Source organism: Silurus aristotelis, assembly GCF_946808225.1.
Source record: "Silurus aristotelis genome assembly, chromosome: 1".
Lineage (NCBI taxonomy): Eukaryota > Metazoa > Chordata > Actinopteri > Siluriformes > Siluridae > Silurus > Silurus aristotelis.
Window position 1 is genome coordinate 22773305 of NC_139574.1, and position 12997 is coordinate 22786301.

The 12997-nt window shown below is 40.1% G+C and overlaps 1 protein-coding gene across 3 annotated transcripts; it reads left to right on the plus strand.

Annotated features, from left to right (window-relative positions):
• Positions 1 to 3925: 3925 nt before the first annotated feature.
• Positions 3926 to 12993, plus strand: ccdc106a (coiled-coil domain containing 106a). Of its 3 annotated transcripts, none has more exons than XM_083551961.1 (9): positions 3926 to 4375; positions 4801 to 4888; positions 5579 to 5686; positions 9212 to 9397; positions 9814 to 9864; positions 10216 to 10449; positions 10774 to 10977; positions 11429 to 11732; positions 11875 to 12993. In XM_083551961.1, the coding sequence occupies exons 2-9, from the start codon at positions 4825 to 4827 to the stop codon at positions 11921 to 11923; spliced, it is 1200 nt and encodes a 399-aa protein (XP_083408087.1). In that variant the 5' UTR covers positions 3926 to 4375; positions 4801 to 4824; the 3' UTR covers positions 11924 to 12993. The 3 variants fall into 3 exon arrangements, with proteins under 3 accessions (XP_083408087.1, XP_083408088.1, XP_083408086.1); XM_083551962.1 differs by having other exon boundaries at positions 4151 to 4557; XM_083551960.1 differs by having other exon boundaries at positions 4152 to 4888.
• The last annotated feature ends 4 nt before the right edge of the window (positions 12994 to 12997 follow it).

Sequence of the window (12997 nt, forward strand, 5' to 3'; positions counted from 1 at the left end):
TAATTATTTAATAGAAAATATAAAAAATTGGATTTTTTTAAAAGAAAAAAATGTAATGCACTAAATATAAATATGGATAGAGCAGTGATATTCAGTGACGGTATACATGTGAGAAATCCTGTGTTAAAAATTTTATAGGCGTAATTTGAATTATTAATCCATGGACAATAAAATTGAATTATTATAACACTGAGGGGAAAACAAATTATATTAACCAGAAAAGTTCCCATTGTTACATAAGTTACATTTCCATGCTGTGATACACAACCATTTGATACCTTGGAATTTTTAATGTTGTATAATTTTAAATATAATAGATTATATTTTTCTGAGGTATTAAAACAAGTTTAGATACAATTTCTATTTCAGATAAATACAGTGAGGAAAATAAGTATTTGAACACTCTGCTATTTTGCAAGTTCTTCCACTTAGAAATCATGGAGGGGTCTGAAATTGTCATCGTAGGTGCATGTCCACTGTGAGAGACATAATCTAAAAAAAAAAATCCAGAAATCACAATATATGATTTTTTAACTATTTATTTGTATGATACAGCTGCAAATAAGTATTTGAACACCTGTCTATCAGCTAGAATTCTGACCCTCAAAGACCTGTTAGTCTGCCTTTAAAATGTCCACCTCCACTACATTTATTATCCTAAATTAGATGCACCTGTTTGAGGTCATTAGCTGCATAAAGACACCTGTCCACCCCATACAATCAGTAAGAATCCAACTACTAACATGGCCAAGACCAAAGAGCTGTCCAAAGACACTAGAGACAAAATTGTACACCTCCACAAGGCTGGAAAGGGCTACGGGGAAACTGCCAAGCAGCTTGGTGAAAAAAGGTCCACTGTTGGAGCAATCATTAGAAAATGAAAGAAGCTAAACATGACTGTCAATCTTCCTCGGACTGGGGCTCCATGCAAGATCTCACCTCGTGGGGTCTCAATGATCCTAAGGAAGGTGAGAAATCAGCCCAGAACTACACGGGAGGAGCTGGTCAATGACCTGAAAAGAGCTGGGACCACCGTTTCCAAGGTTACTGTTGGTAATACACTAAGACGTCATGGTTTGAAATCATGCATGGCACGGAAGGTTCCCCTGCTTAAACCAGCAAATGTCCAGGCACATCTTAAGTTTGCCAATGACCATTTGGATGATCCAGAGGAGTCATGGGAGAAAGTCATGTGGTCAGATGAGACCAAAATATAACTTTTGGTTCCACTAAACGTGTTTGGAGAAGAAGAATGATGAGTACCATCCCAAGAACACCATCCCTACTGTGAAGCATGGGGGTGGTAGCATCATGCTTTGGGGGTGTTTTTCTTCACATGGGACAGGGCGACTGCACTGTATTAAGGAGAGGATGACCGGGGCCATGTATTGCGAGATTTTGGGAAACAACCTCCTTCCCTCAGTTAGAGCATTGAAGATGGGTCGAGGCTGGGTCTTCCAACATGACAATGACCCGAAGCACACAGCCAGGATAATCAAGGAGTGGCTCTGTAAGAAGCATATCAAGGTTCTGGCGTGGCCTAGCCAGTCTCCAGACCTAAACCTAATAGAGAATCTTTGGAGGGAGCTCAAACGCCGTGTTTCTCAGCGACAGGCCAGAAACCTGACTGATCTTGAGAAGATCTGTGTGGAGGAGTGGGCCAAAATCCCTCCTGCAGTGTGTGCAAACCTGGTGAAAAACTACATGAAACGTTTGACCTCTGTAATTGCAAACAAAGGTTACTGTACCAAATATTAACATTGACTTTCTCAGGTGTTCAAATACTTATTTGCAGCTGTATCATACAAATAAATAGTTTAAAAATCATACATTGTGATTTCTGGATTTTTTTTTTTAGATTATGTCTCTCACAGTGGACATGCACCTACGATGACAATTTCAGACCCCTCCATGATTTCTAAGTGGGAGAACTTGCAAAATAGCAGGGTGTTCAAATACTTATTTTCCTCACTGTATATGTACGTGTGTACTATTCTTGGAGATTTGAGCGTCGGAGGTAATCAAAGATCAGCCTATGCTGTACGGCGACTCTTGCGTATTCAGTTACTGAGTGTGCGAGATAAGGTCAACTTGGTTACACCAAAACACCTTTACTAGGCTCAGGCCTTCGATGTTGCCACTGTACCACCCAGCCAACTATGGACATCTGGACCATCAGCAAGCCCGAGTAGACCAGCAGATCACCGAAGTCTTGACCTTTAACCTCGAGTGGCACAAAGACTCCAAGCCGTACTATAGAAATCTCAAAGAGGTCCACGGTGACGGCGAATACCAGGATGCTCTTACAATGGGCCAGTCCTTCATTCTCAGCAGATATGATGTCCTGATGGAACGTGGTGAATAAGAAAAAGGTGGCCTATTTTCAGCCTGAGGCTTATCAGTGACAGGAAATCAATAACACCAATTAGATTTCACACTTGATAACGTGTGCAGCAAAAAAAAAAAAAAAAAAGATCTCACACACACATATCTTCTTCTTTCAGCTTCTCCCATTAGGGGTCGCCACAGTGCATCATCCGTCTCCACACCCCCCTGTCCTGTACATCTGCCTCCTTAACCCAACCACCTGCATGTCTTCCCTCACCACATCCATAAATGTACTCCTTGGCCTTCCTCTTTTCCTCCTTCCGCATGGCTCCATCCTCAGCATTCTCCTACTGATATACCCCATGTCCCTCTTCTGCACATGTCCAAACCATCTCGATCTCGCCTCCCTCACCTTGTCTTCAAAACGTCCTACTGTGCTGTCCCTCTAAATAACTCATTTCTAATCCTGTCCATCCTCATCACTCCCAACAAAAACCTCAACATCTTCAGCTCTGCTACCTCCAGCTCCACCTCCAGTCTTTTACTCAATGTCACTGTCTCTAAACCATACAACATCACAGGTCTCACCACAGTCCTATAAACTTTCCCTTTCACTCCTGCAGATACTCTTCTATCACAAATCACTCCTGCTATCACTCTTCTCCACCCACTCCACCCTGCCTGCACTCTTTTCTTCACTTCTCTAACACACTCTCCATTACTTTGCACTGTTGACCCCAGGTACCTAAACTCCTCCACCTTCTCCACCTCTTCTCCCTGCAACCGCACCACTCCACTGCCCTCCCTCTCATTCACACACATATGATGTGCTTAAAAAAATGATCTCATCACCTACACCTACCTTCTACTAAGATATCCTTCTGAAATCTTTTTTTAATTTATATTTTTAAGCAGCTCATTTGTTCCTTCCAGATCCACATTCACACTCCTGTATCACCTGACCATTCTGCTTTTGTGTGCTGTGTGTGTTTCTTTCGATTCTGAGTCAGAAAACTGGACCAACACTGGATTAAACACGCTGACGTTTAAGCTGATTTATATAGTCAATAATAATAATCAATAATGTCATTATAAATGTCATTATACCACTGTACCACCAGCACCAATACTACACCTGGGACACACACACTCTCTCTCGCTCTCACACACACTCTCTCTTTCTCACACACACTCTCTCTCTCTCTCGCTCTCTCTCTCACACACGCTCTCTCTCTTTCTCTCTCTCTCACACACACGCTCTCTTTCTCTTTCGCTCTCTCTCACACTCACGCTCTCTCTCTCTCTCTCTCTCTCTCTCACACACACTCTTTCTCTCTCTCTCTCTCTCTCTCTCACACACACTCTTTCTCTCTCGCTCTCTCTCACACACACTCACGCGCTCTCTCTCTCACACACACTCACGTTCTGTCTTTTGCTCTCTCTCTCACACACACACACACTCTCTCTCTCACACATTATCTCTCACACACACACTCACTATCCCTCTCACACATACACTCTCTCTCTCTCTCACACACACACACACTCTCACACACACTTTCTTACACACACACACACACACACACACACACACACTCTCTCTCTCTCACACACACACACAGACACAGTCTCTCTCTCTCTCTCTATCTCACACTCACTCTCACTCTCTCGCTCACACACAAACACTTTCTTACACACACACACACACTCTCTCTCACACACACACACACACACTCTCTCACTCTCTCTTTCTCTCACACACTCACTCTCTCATTTACACACTCTCTCACACTCTCTCTCTCTATCTATCTCTATCTCTCTCTGGATGACAGAAAGGGAGAGAGAGATGCGGAAGTACGTCATATTTGGGGAGCGACGGCAGAACGGGGGAAAAGACGTTTAATTGTTATTGTTAGCGGTTCTTTATCTAAACACCCTGACACAGAAGTGCATTGAACTTTTATTTATTTGTAATTAATACAATTATAATTTCTTTAGTTTTTTTCTTTTATATGCGCCTGATAAAGAAGTTCGCGACCACTAAACGGTTTGTGCCTCTCACGTGCCTCTTTGTGGTGAAACGATGGGAAAATGATGGTGATTTTCCTCCTCCGCGAGCAGCGTTTTAGCCTCCAGCTCCGGGCTCGTGCTTTCTAACCACAACTAAATTCCAATACGAAATGGCGTCGTGACTCGTGCAATCTTATATTTAGTTCATCAGATATCTGGGTACGCGCTTGTTCCCGGCCCGGGTGTCACAGTGCTGCTGTTTATTTATTTATTCATCCAGCTAATATTTGTCGCTAGCTCAGTTAGCTAATCTATCATTCCATGAAAATAGAAAAAAAAAAATCCTCGTCTGATTTGCGTTGCTGTTGCATGGTTATGTGTACAATCAGACTGTGTGGTAGCTGCTTGTTCCTCTGCTGCACTTCGGAAATGTGTAACATTTGTATGTTTATGTGAAATCAGCCTGAAACACACAGAATCGAGCAAATGGAAAATATGAACGATGCAGAAACAGCGACTAGGAAACATGCCAGTCCCCAAGAGTTGCAAAGTAAGATTTCTATCTTACTCTCAGTTCCATAAAGGCCAGACTCTGCAAACTGCATATATATAAACCCTTCTATATAAAGGTTTCATCCTTTGCATGCATGCAGGTTTACCTTGAATGATCAAGAAATAATTGGACTAATAAATTTGACCTGTTTCTTCAAATAAAGCATGTTTTCTCTTCAACTGCAGTCATAATAATATGAACAGTAAAAACTCAACAGAAATGTTTTACTTCGCTCTTTATGTCCAATCACAACCACAGCATTCTCTCAAACAGGGTTCTCTGAAGATGCTCTAAGCTTCTCATGTAGATGTCAGTTTCTGTTAGAAGGCATATAAGTATTACAAGTATTACGTCGCATTGTATTTTCAATACCACCTTTCCTAAGTTTGATAGATTACCTCCATTTGCATTCATTTGACCTTTGCATATGACCAAAGAAAATCTGTTTTCAAAATAGAAAATGTTTCTAGAAAGTGTATATGAATACGATTTTTATTTTTGGTATGAACATGAACAAGGATTGCGCCGCATTATGTAACATTCACATTTAATAAACGGTTATACGCATGTTGTTATGTTATAATTATAATTGTCATGATTCTGACGTGCAGAATGTATTTGAGCGCGGTTAAAAAATGTTCCTGCTGTCAGTGTCCTCTGTTCTTATTGTGCTTTTGTTTTTCAAAGCCCCCAAAAATGAGGATGCATATGAAATCTCCATCCCGTTTGAGGAGAGCAACTATGAACAGCAGGGTGGCTTTTACAACCAGAACGAGCAAAACTTCGACAGTCAATGTGAGTCTGCATTACAATTATTCCACACTGGGTCAATTTTTAAGACCGAACATTTTATTGAAATTGGATTGGATTCGAAATTAGTTTAAAAAAAAATATTTAACATGTATTGCAAAACAACTATGTTTATATTTATGCAATTTAAACAAACAATTGATTACTTTCTATTGTTTTGTTTACCCTTCAAACATATTTTTTTCCATTCTGTACTCCTTAACTTAGCATTTTAATACCATTTTTCAGCTCTATGAAAGATACATGTTTACAAGTTTTAGGTTTTGGGAGAGATGTTTTCCACATTGAGATTTGAAGCCTTTATCATTTCAAAAACATTTGACATGAACGTTTGACATTTGATCGTTCACCAGTCCCTGTACAATGAAGTGGCAATTATGCATTTCTATAGTAACTTTGATCAACAGGGGGTGCAGCTGGCATTCTATTTTCACAACCATTTCAGGATAAATAGCGTGTGTGCTACTGTCTTTATCTTTCTCAACTTTGTCAACTTCCAGATGTTGCATGCTTTTGCCAAATCTGAATAGTCTCCAGTTACTTTGTTGTTGCGAGTCGCTGTATATGTGTCACTTAAGCCTCATTTGCATACAGTTATTGAACTAGTAAATGAGCATTCAAATGCTTGAGATACCTGTTACCTTCCCACCTTGGCTAGGCCTATGGGAGTGTGGGAACAATAATCATTTAGTTGTTGCAGGTTGTTTGGACAAAAATAGTAGGACAAGAGGTTAGAGTATTTACTGCTTTATTAGTCAAGTGTAGTGGTGTAACAAGCAGTTATTTCGAAATTGTTCAAAGGTGTCAAGAAGACTACACTCACACAGGCAAAAGAACGTGGACAGTGCCAAAGAAATGAACATAGGAATAAGACTGCTCTAGACTGCATTTTGGAAGCTTAACTTGACTAACAAACAGCAACAGACCAGCTGACTACACTAGGCTACGCTATCAGAAAAATACAAGAGGTGGCACCTGCCCTCTAACCTAGGGTGTCTAAACAATGGTAATACCTACATGGTAGAATGTAGGTGTGCACACGTTCTTACATGTTCTTAAACCAGGTGAGGTAATATAACAGGGCAAATAGCCAACAGGGTAACTATCAAACATTTCTCACTCTCCTCTCTCCCCCCACCCCCCAGGCTCTTGCTCTTCAGTCCTTTTTAAGGCCTCTATTACAATAAAAATATATGTATATGTCTGTATATATATATATATATATATATATATATATATATATATATATATATATATATATATATATAATATATAATATATATATATATATATATATATATATATATATATATATATATATATATATGTATATACACAGTACAGAACAAAAGTTTGGACACACCAGGGACAAACGCACACCATTCACCTTCACTGTTGTTTTCTGTAAAGCTGCTTTGAGACAATGTCTGTTGTGAAAAGCGCTATACAAATAAACTTGACTTGACTTGACTTGACACCTTCTCATTCAAAGAGTTTTCTTTATTTTCATGACTATTAAAATTGTAAAGTCACACTGAAGGCATCAAAACTATGAATTAACACATGTGGAATTATATATGGAATTATATACATAACAAAAAAGTGTGAAACAACTGAAAATATGTCATATTGTAGGTTCTTCAAAGTAGCCACCTTTTGCTTTGATTACTGCTTTGCACACTCTTGACATTCTCTTGATGAGCTTCAAGAGGTAGTCACCTGAAATGGTTTTCACTTCACAGGTGTTCCCTGTCAGGTTTAATAAGTGTGATTTCTTGCCTTATAAATGGGGTTGGGACCATCAGTTGTGTTGTGCAGAAGTCAGGTGGATACACAGCTGATAGTCCTACTGAATAGACTGTTAGAATTTGTATTATGGCAAGAAAAAAGCAGCTAAGTTCAGAAAAACGAGTGGCCATCATTACTTTAAGAAATGAAGATCAGCCAGTTCGAAAAATTGGGAAAACTTTAAAAGTGTCCCCAAGTGCAGTCCCAAAAACCATCAAGCGCTACAAAGAAACTGGCTCACATGCGGACCGCCCCAGGAAAGGAAGATCAAGAGTCACCTCTGCTGCGGAGGATAAGTTCATCCGATTCACCAGCCTCAGAAATCGCAGGTTAACAGCAGCTCAGATTAGAGACCAGGTCAATGGCACACAGAGTTCTAGCAGCAGACACATCTCTACAACAACTGTTAAGAGGAGACTGTGTGAATCAGGCCTTCATGGTAGAATATCTGCTAGGAAACCACTGCTAAAGAAAGGCAACAAGCAGAAGAGACTTGTTTGGGCTAAAGAACACAAGGAATGGACATTAGACCAGTGGAAATCTGTGCTTTGGTCTGATGAGTCCAAATTTGAGATCTTTGGTTCCAACCACCGTGTCTTTGTGCGACGCAGAAAAGGTGAACGGATGGACTCTACATGCCTGGTTCCCACCGTGAAGCATGGAGGAGGAGGTGTGATGGTGTGGGGGTGCTTTGCTGGTGACACCGTGGGGATTTATTCAAAATTGAAGGCATACTGAACCTGCATGGCTACCACAGCATCTTGCAGCGGCATGCTATTCCATCCGGTTTGCGTTTAGTTGGACCATCATTTATTTTTCAACAGGACAATGACCCCAAACACACATCCAGGCTGTGTAAGGGCTATTTGACCAAGAAGGAGAGTGATGGGGTGCTGCGCCAGATGACCTGGCCTCCACAGTCACCGGACCTGAACCCAATCGAGATGGTTTAGGGGTGAGCTGGACCGCAGAGTGAAGGCAAAAGGGCCAACAAGTGCTAAGCATCTCTCGGGGAACTCCTTCAAAACTGTTGGAAGACCATTTCAGGTGACTACCTCTTGAAGCTCATCAAGAGAATGCCAAGAGTGTGCAAAGCAGTAATCAAAGCAAAAGGTGGCTACTTTGAAGAACCTAGAATGACATATTTTCAGTTGTTTCACACTTTTTTGTTATGTATATAATTCCATATATAATTCCGCATGTGTTAATTCATAGTTTTGATGCCTTCAGTGTGAATCTACAATTTTCATAGTCATGAAAATAAAGAAAACTCTTTGAATGAGAAGGTGTGTCCAAACTTTTGGTCTGTACTGTATATATATATATATATATATATATATATATATATATATATATATATATATATATATATATATATATATATATATATAGAGAGAGAGAGAGAGAGAGAGAGACAACACAAGGGGGTGGGGAAAAGTAGAAAAAACAACACAGACACGTAACATACCTAATACAGTGAAATGCTGACTCGGTTTTAGCATTTTGGCCGTTGTTAAAGGTCAAAAAAGAAAACACTTTTAAAAAATAGTGAACAAAAATACTTTTTGTTCACTAAAAAAAAAGAAAAATTCACCCAGAAACTTGTATGTTGTAGACATAAACATTTATGTTGTTGGCATGCGTATGTGTGTGAAGTACTTGTTTTGATTAGAACATCTCAACATGTGTATCTTTGTATATGGTCTTTATGCACAAAATTAGGTAATGATCCTCCAGCACCTGCAAGCTCCTACTTGCTGATCACAAACCTGCGCACACAGCTACAAATTTCTCTGGAAAAGAACTCATGGCTGCAAAAGCGCATCGAAGATCTGGAAGAGGAGAGAGACTTCCTCCGCTGTCAACTTGACCGATTCATATTTTCGACCAAGAGTCAGGAAAGCAATGGTGAGAAAGAAAGTGATAAAATTACTGATAGCACGAGAGAGGAACTTGGTGTTTGGGAACTTGCTTTATATAGAACACAATTTTTAAAGATTGTTGGCACTTGGAAAAATGTTAAAAATTGTTTTAAAAAGTTTATTTGTTTTATTCCTTTGACCTCCTGTCTCATTAGGGTTTTTTTTTTTTCTTCAGATTTATAGATTTAAAGGGAAGGGGTCAAATAAACCAACAAATAATGATTTTTGAAGGAAATAGTATTTAAAAAGAATACTTCTACTTCTTAAGAAAATTTTTTTTATCATTTTGTGTAATGTTTTGAAGAAGGGTTCCAGTAATTCAGGAGATGACTATAACATATGTCTTGCATTTATTGTTTCTAGATATTCTTGGTTTTACTTTTTATTTCTGTTTTAATTTAGGTAATGACTCTCGCAGTTTTTTATGGAGGAGACGACGAGAGAACGAACGCGGTAAGGGTTTTGATTTCATCTCAGAGTTTTTTACTATGTGAAGAGTTTCAGGTGGTTCCTTAAGCAGCAATGTCAGAACTGATGATTTTCATATTGTTCCACCACAAACTGGAAACTAGCTATCATAGCCATACATTTACTCCCAGCCCAATGTCCTTGTTGATGAAGGAGGATACTGCTGTATACATATGTCATAAACCCTTAAAAGTATTGTGTGCATATTTTATTAATTTATATGTATGTAAAAGGTAGAATATACATCAATGGGTCAGAGTCCATGCCGTGTTTTCCTAAGCAGTGTCAGTACTGTGGTGATCAGCGTTAACTGCTATTTAATCATTAACTTTTTAGATCAGCAAGCAGAGGTTCGGCGTTCAGCCAGCCGTCAGTCATTCCTACAGCGGTCTGCCCAGCAGCCCCCAACTAACGCCAAAGTTCTGAGCACTGGTTCTGGGCCAATTAGTGCCCAGATAAGTTCCATATTTGGTCCCTCCCACTCTCAGCCTCTTCTGCACAGCCATGGAGGGGGAGGAGGTAGCAGCAGTGGCAGTAGTAGTAACAACAGACCTATGAATGATCTTTCAGGTGTGTGTGTGTGTGTGTGTGTGTGTGTGTGTGTGTGTGTGTGTGTGTGTGTGTGTGTGTGTGTGTGTGTGTGTGTGTGTGTGTGTATTTGTGTGTATTTGTGTGTGTGTGTATTTGTGCACATAAATCAAAATTGCCCATTGTACTATTTACTTCATGTTTATATACTGTTGGTGGCCCTCATCTCTGTACCCTCATTTATCGCTTATAATTATAGCATATAGCTTATTATAACAAGTAGCTTATGTTTATGCATATTACTGTTGTCTATAAGAGTATGAGTACATTTCTCAGGCCAATGTAAAGTGTTCCCTCACTCCTCAGAGTCACTCTCACTTTTGGGAGATGACGAAGAATATTTGGAGGACAGTTACCTGGAAGAAGACGAAATGATGTCTGGGGAGGATGTGATGCCAGAAAACATGACTATAAGGAATTTGGGTGCTCCTGGGCGGCCCCCTGGGGGCCACCCTATCCTGAAGAGGAGAAGGGTGTTCCGAATAGCCCAGGGCAGAGAGAGACAGAGAGGTGAGCGACCCGGTTTCTTGAGAATTGATCACAGATTACAGGTATATAATAGAAAATAATGTCCTGCATCGTGAATTGAGACAATTGAAGGAAAAGAGAAAATGATAGTTACAGGTGGAGTCGGGGATTTTAATGTCAAGAAATAAAATGTTTAGTGACGTTTTTCTTGCGTCCTAGCACCTTTCCATGAATTGAGAAACTCCAGCCTGTCTTGGGACCTCCAGCTATAAATGCGACAAAAAGCAAATGATGTGAACCCCCTTTTTTTAATCACATTGTCACTCTCCTGGTAGTCATATTGCTTATCGTTTCAAAAGATTCCCCTTTTTGCTGTAGCAGTTAGATTTTCTAGCCTATAAAGAGTGTGGAGATTAAGCTTTGAAGGGAACACTGTCTAAACCAGTAAAGGATATGACAATTTTCAGCTTCAGAATGTCTTTTTGCGTCGCAGTGAAGGACGCTGCTGGAGTGTTGTTTCGTTATAAGAAGATTCTGGTGACGTACCAGCGGCTGAAGAACATGTCCAAGGCTTTCCAAATCCATGGGGTGGACCGAAACACAGTGGCCTCCACAACTCCCATTGCAGAGCTGCTTCTTGTGGCTCCAGAGAAGTTGGCCGAGGTGGGCGAGTTCGACCCTTCCAAAGAGAAGCTGCTGGACTACGCACGTCGTTGCTACGTCTCTTTGGACCCTCAAACCCGCAGCAAAGTTCAAGCGCTTAAGAAGAACAATCTGCTCCTTCCAATCTCTTACAGGTAAAATCGCTGCACACACCCGTATTATGAACACTATCAAACGTTTTTATTCAAACACAAATAAACTGTTTATTTGAACACGTTTGTTCATGCCAATGCGAGTAGATTCAACATGAGTTCCCTTTGTGTTATCTCCCATCAGGTTGAAAGAGCCGATGGCCGGTAATCGGACGGGAGCGAGTGATTTCTGACGTGTTGTATCATAGAATCCCTCACTGTATTTTAATGCACCATAGAGCACATCTACACCTTGTCAACCTCCATCTTGTTGTTCAGATCAGGTGTACTTTAAATCAGACCGTACTGTATTACCTCTGTTTTTCTCCACAGTGCACACACACAGAGCTGAAAAGGGCTGGGCTTCCAGGAAGACTGTTTGCTAGATACTGTCACTTGTATATAGAAGTCTGTATATTATGAGAGCTGTCTGTCTTGGGCATGAGCCCTGTACCCTCAATAGTCCTGTGATGTTCAATGTACTGACGTACTGTATCAGGGGGTTTTCAGCTACATTCCAGAAGGCCAGTGTGTGTTTTCGTCTGTGTATGTATATGTTTGTGGTTCATGTCTTTCAGCACTTACTCTGTTGCTGAACTGTTCAGTGATAGTTTAAGGGGTACACACACCTGTGCTCTTTATTTTATACTGTGCTAAACTGCACCAAATCAGACACTTCATTTTTTTAGGCCTAAAAGGTCTCCATAAAGCGGAATCATTGTTGTGTTGGTGTAAATCCCTGACTCGTGACCTCTCTCTTTATGGACATCACTGACTGTTGAGCATGAGAAAAATGTATAGTGAAACCTCAGATCATAACTGGGATAAGTTCAGATGTGTATATGCGTAGCCCATGTGTGTATGTGAATAACTTGCTGAGTGTGCGCCTCAGAATTGTGCGTGTGTGGTTTTGAATTTAATTTTAAGATTTAATGGCGTATTCGTACCTCTAATGTCACTATGATGTTCTTTATCATTGATTACGGGTTGGGGCTGCTGCACATTTCAGTTATGCCTCAGGAACCAATCACTTTCTGTAAACGTTTTAAAATGTAGAAGGATAGTCTCGTTATTCTGTGAAGGTTGATGTCTATGGCGATACACTCAACAATTTGTTTCTCTTTTTATTTGTAAAACTAAGTGTTTTATCTCATCATGAGCCAAGAAATTGTTTATTCAATGCTGGTATTGTCATGCTGAAACAAACAAATGAAGCATCCTGTTGAATTGTCTATAAATTACACTAAAGTGATTTCCTACTGAATCCT

Bases quoted from the DNA above. Each gene is read 5' to 3' on its own strand.
- ccdc106a (XM_083551961.1), top strand. From the start codon at position 4,825: ATGGAAAATATGAACGATGCAGAAACAGCGACTAGGAAACATGCCAGT. The intron at 10,978-11,428 runs GTGAGCGACCCG...TTTGCGTCGCAG, and splicing joins GGGCAGAGAGAGACAGAGAG to TGAAGGACGCTGCTGGAGTG. The intron at 11,733-11,874 runs GTAAAATCGCTG...ATCTCCCATCAG, and splicing joins CTCCTTCCAATCTCTTACAG to GTTGAAAGAGCCGATGGCCG.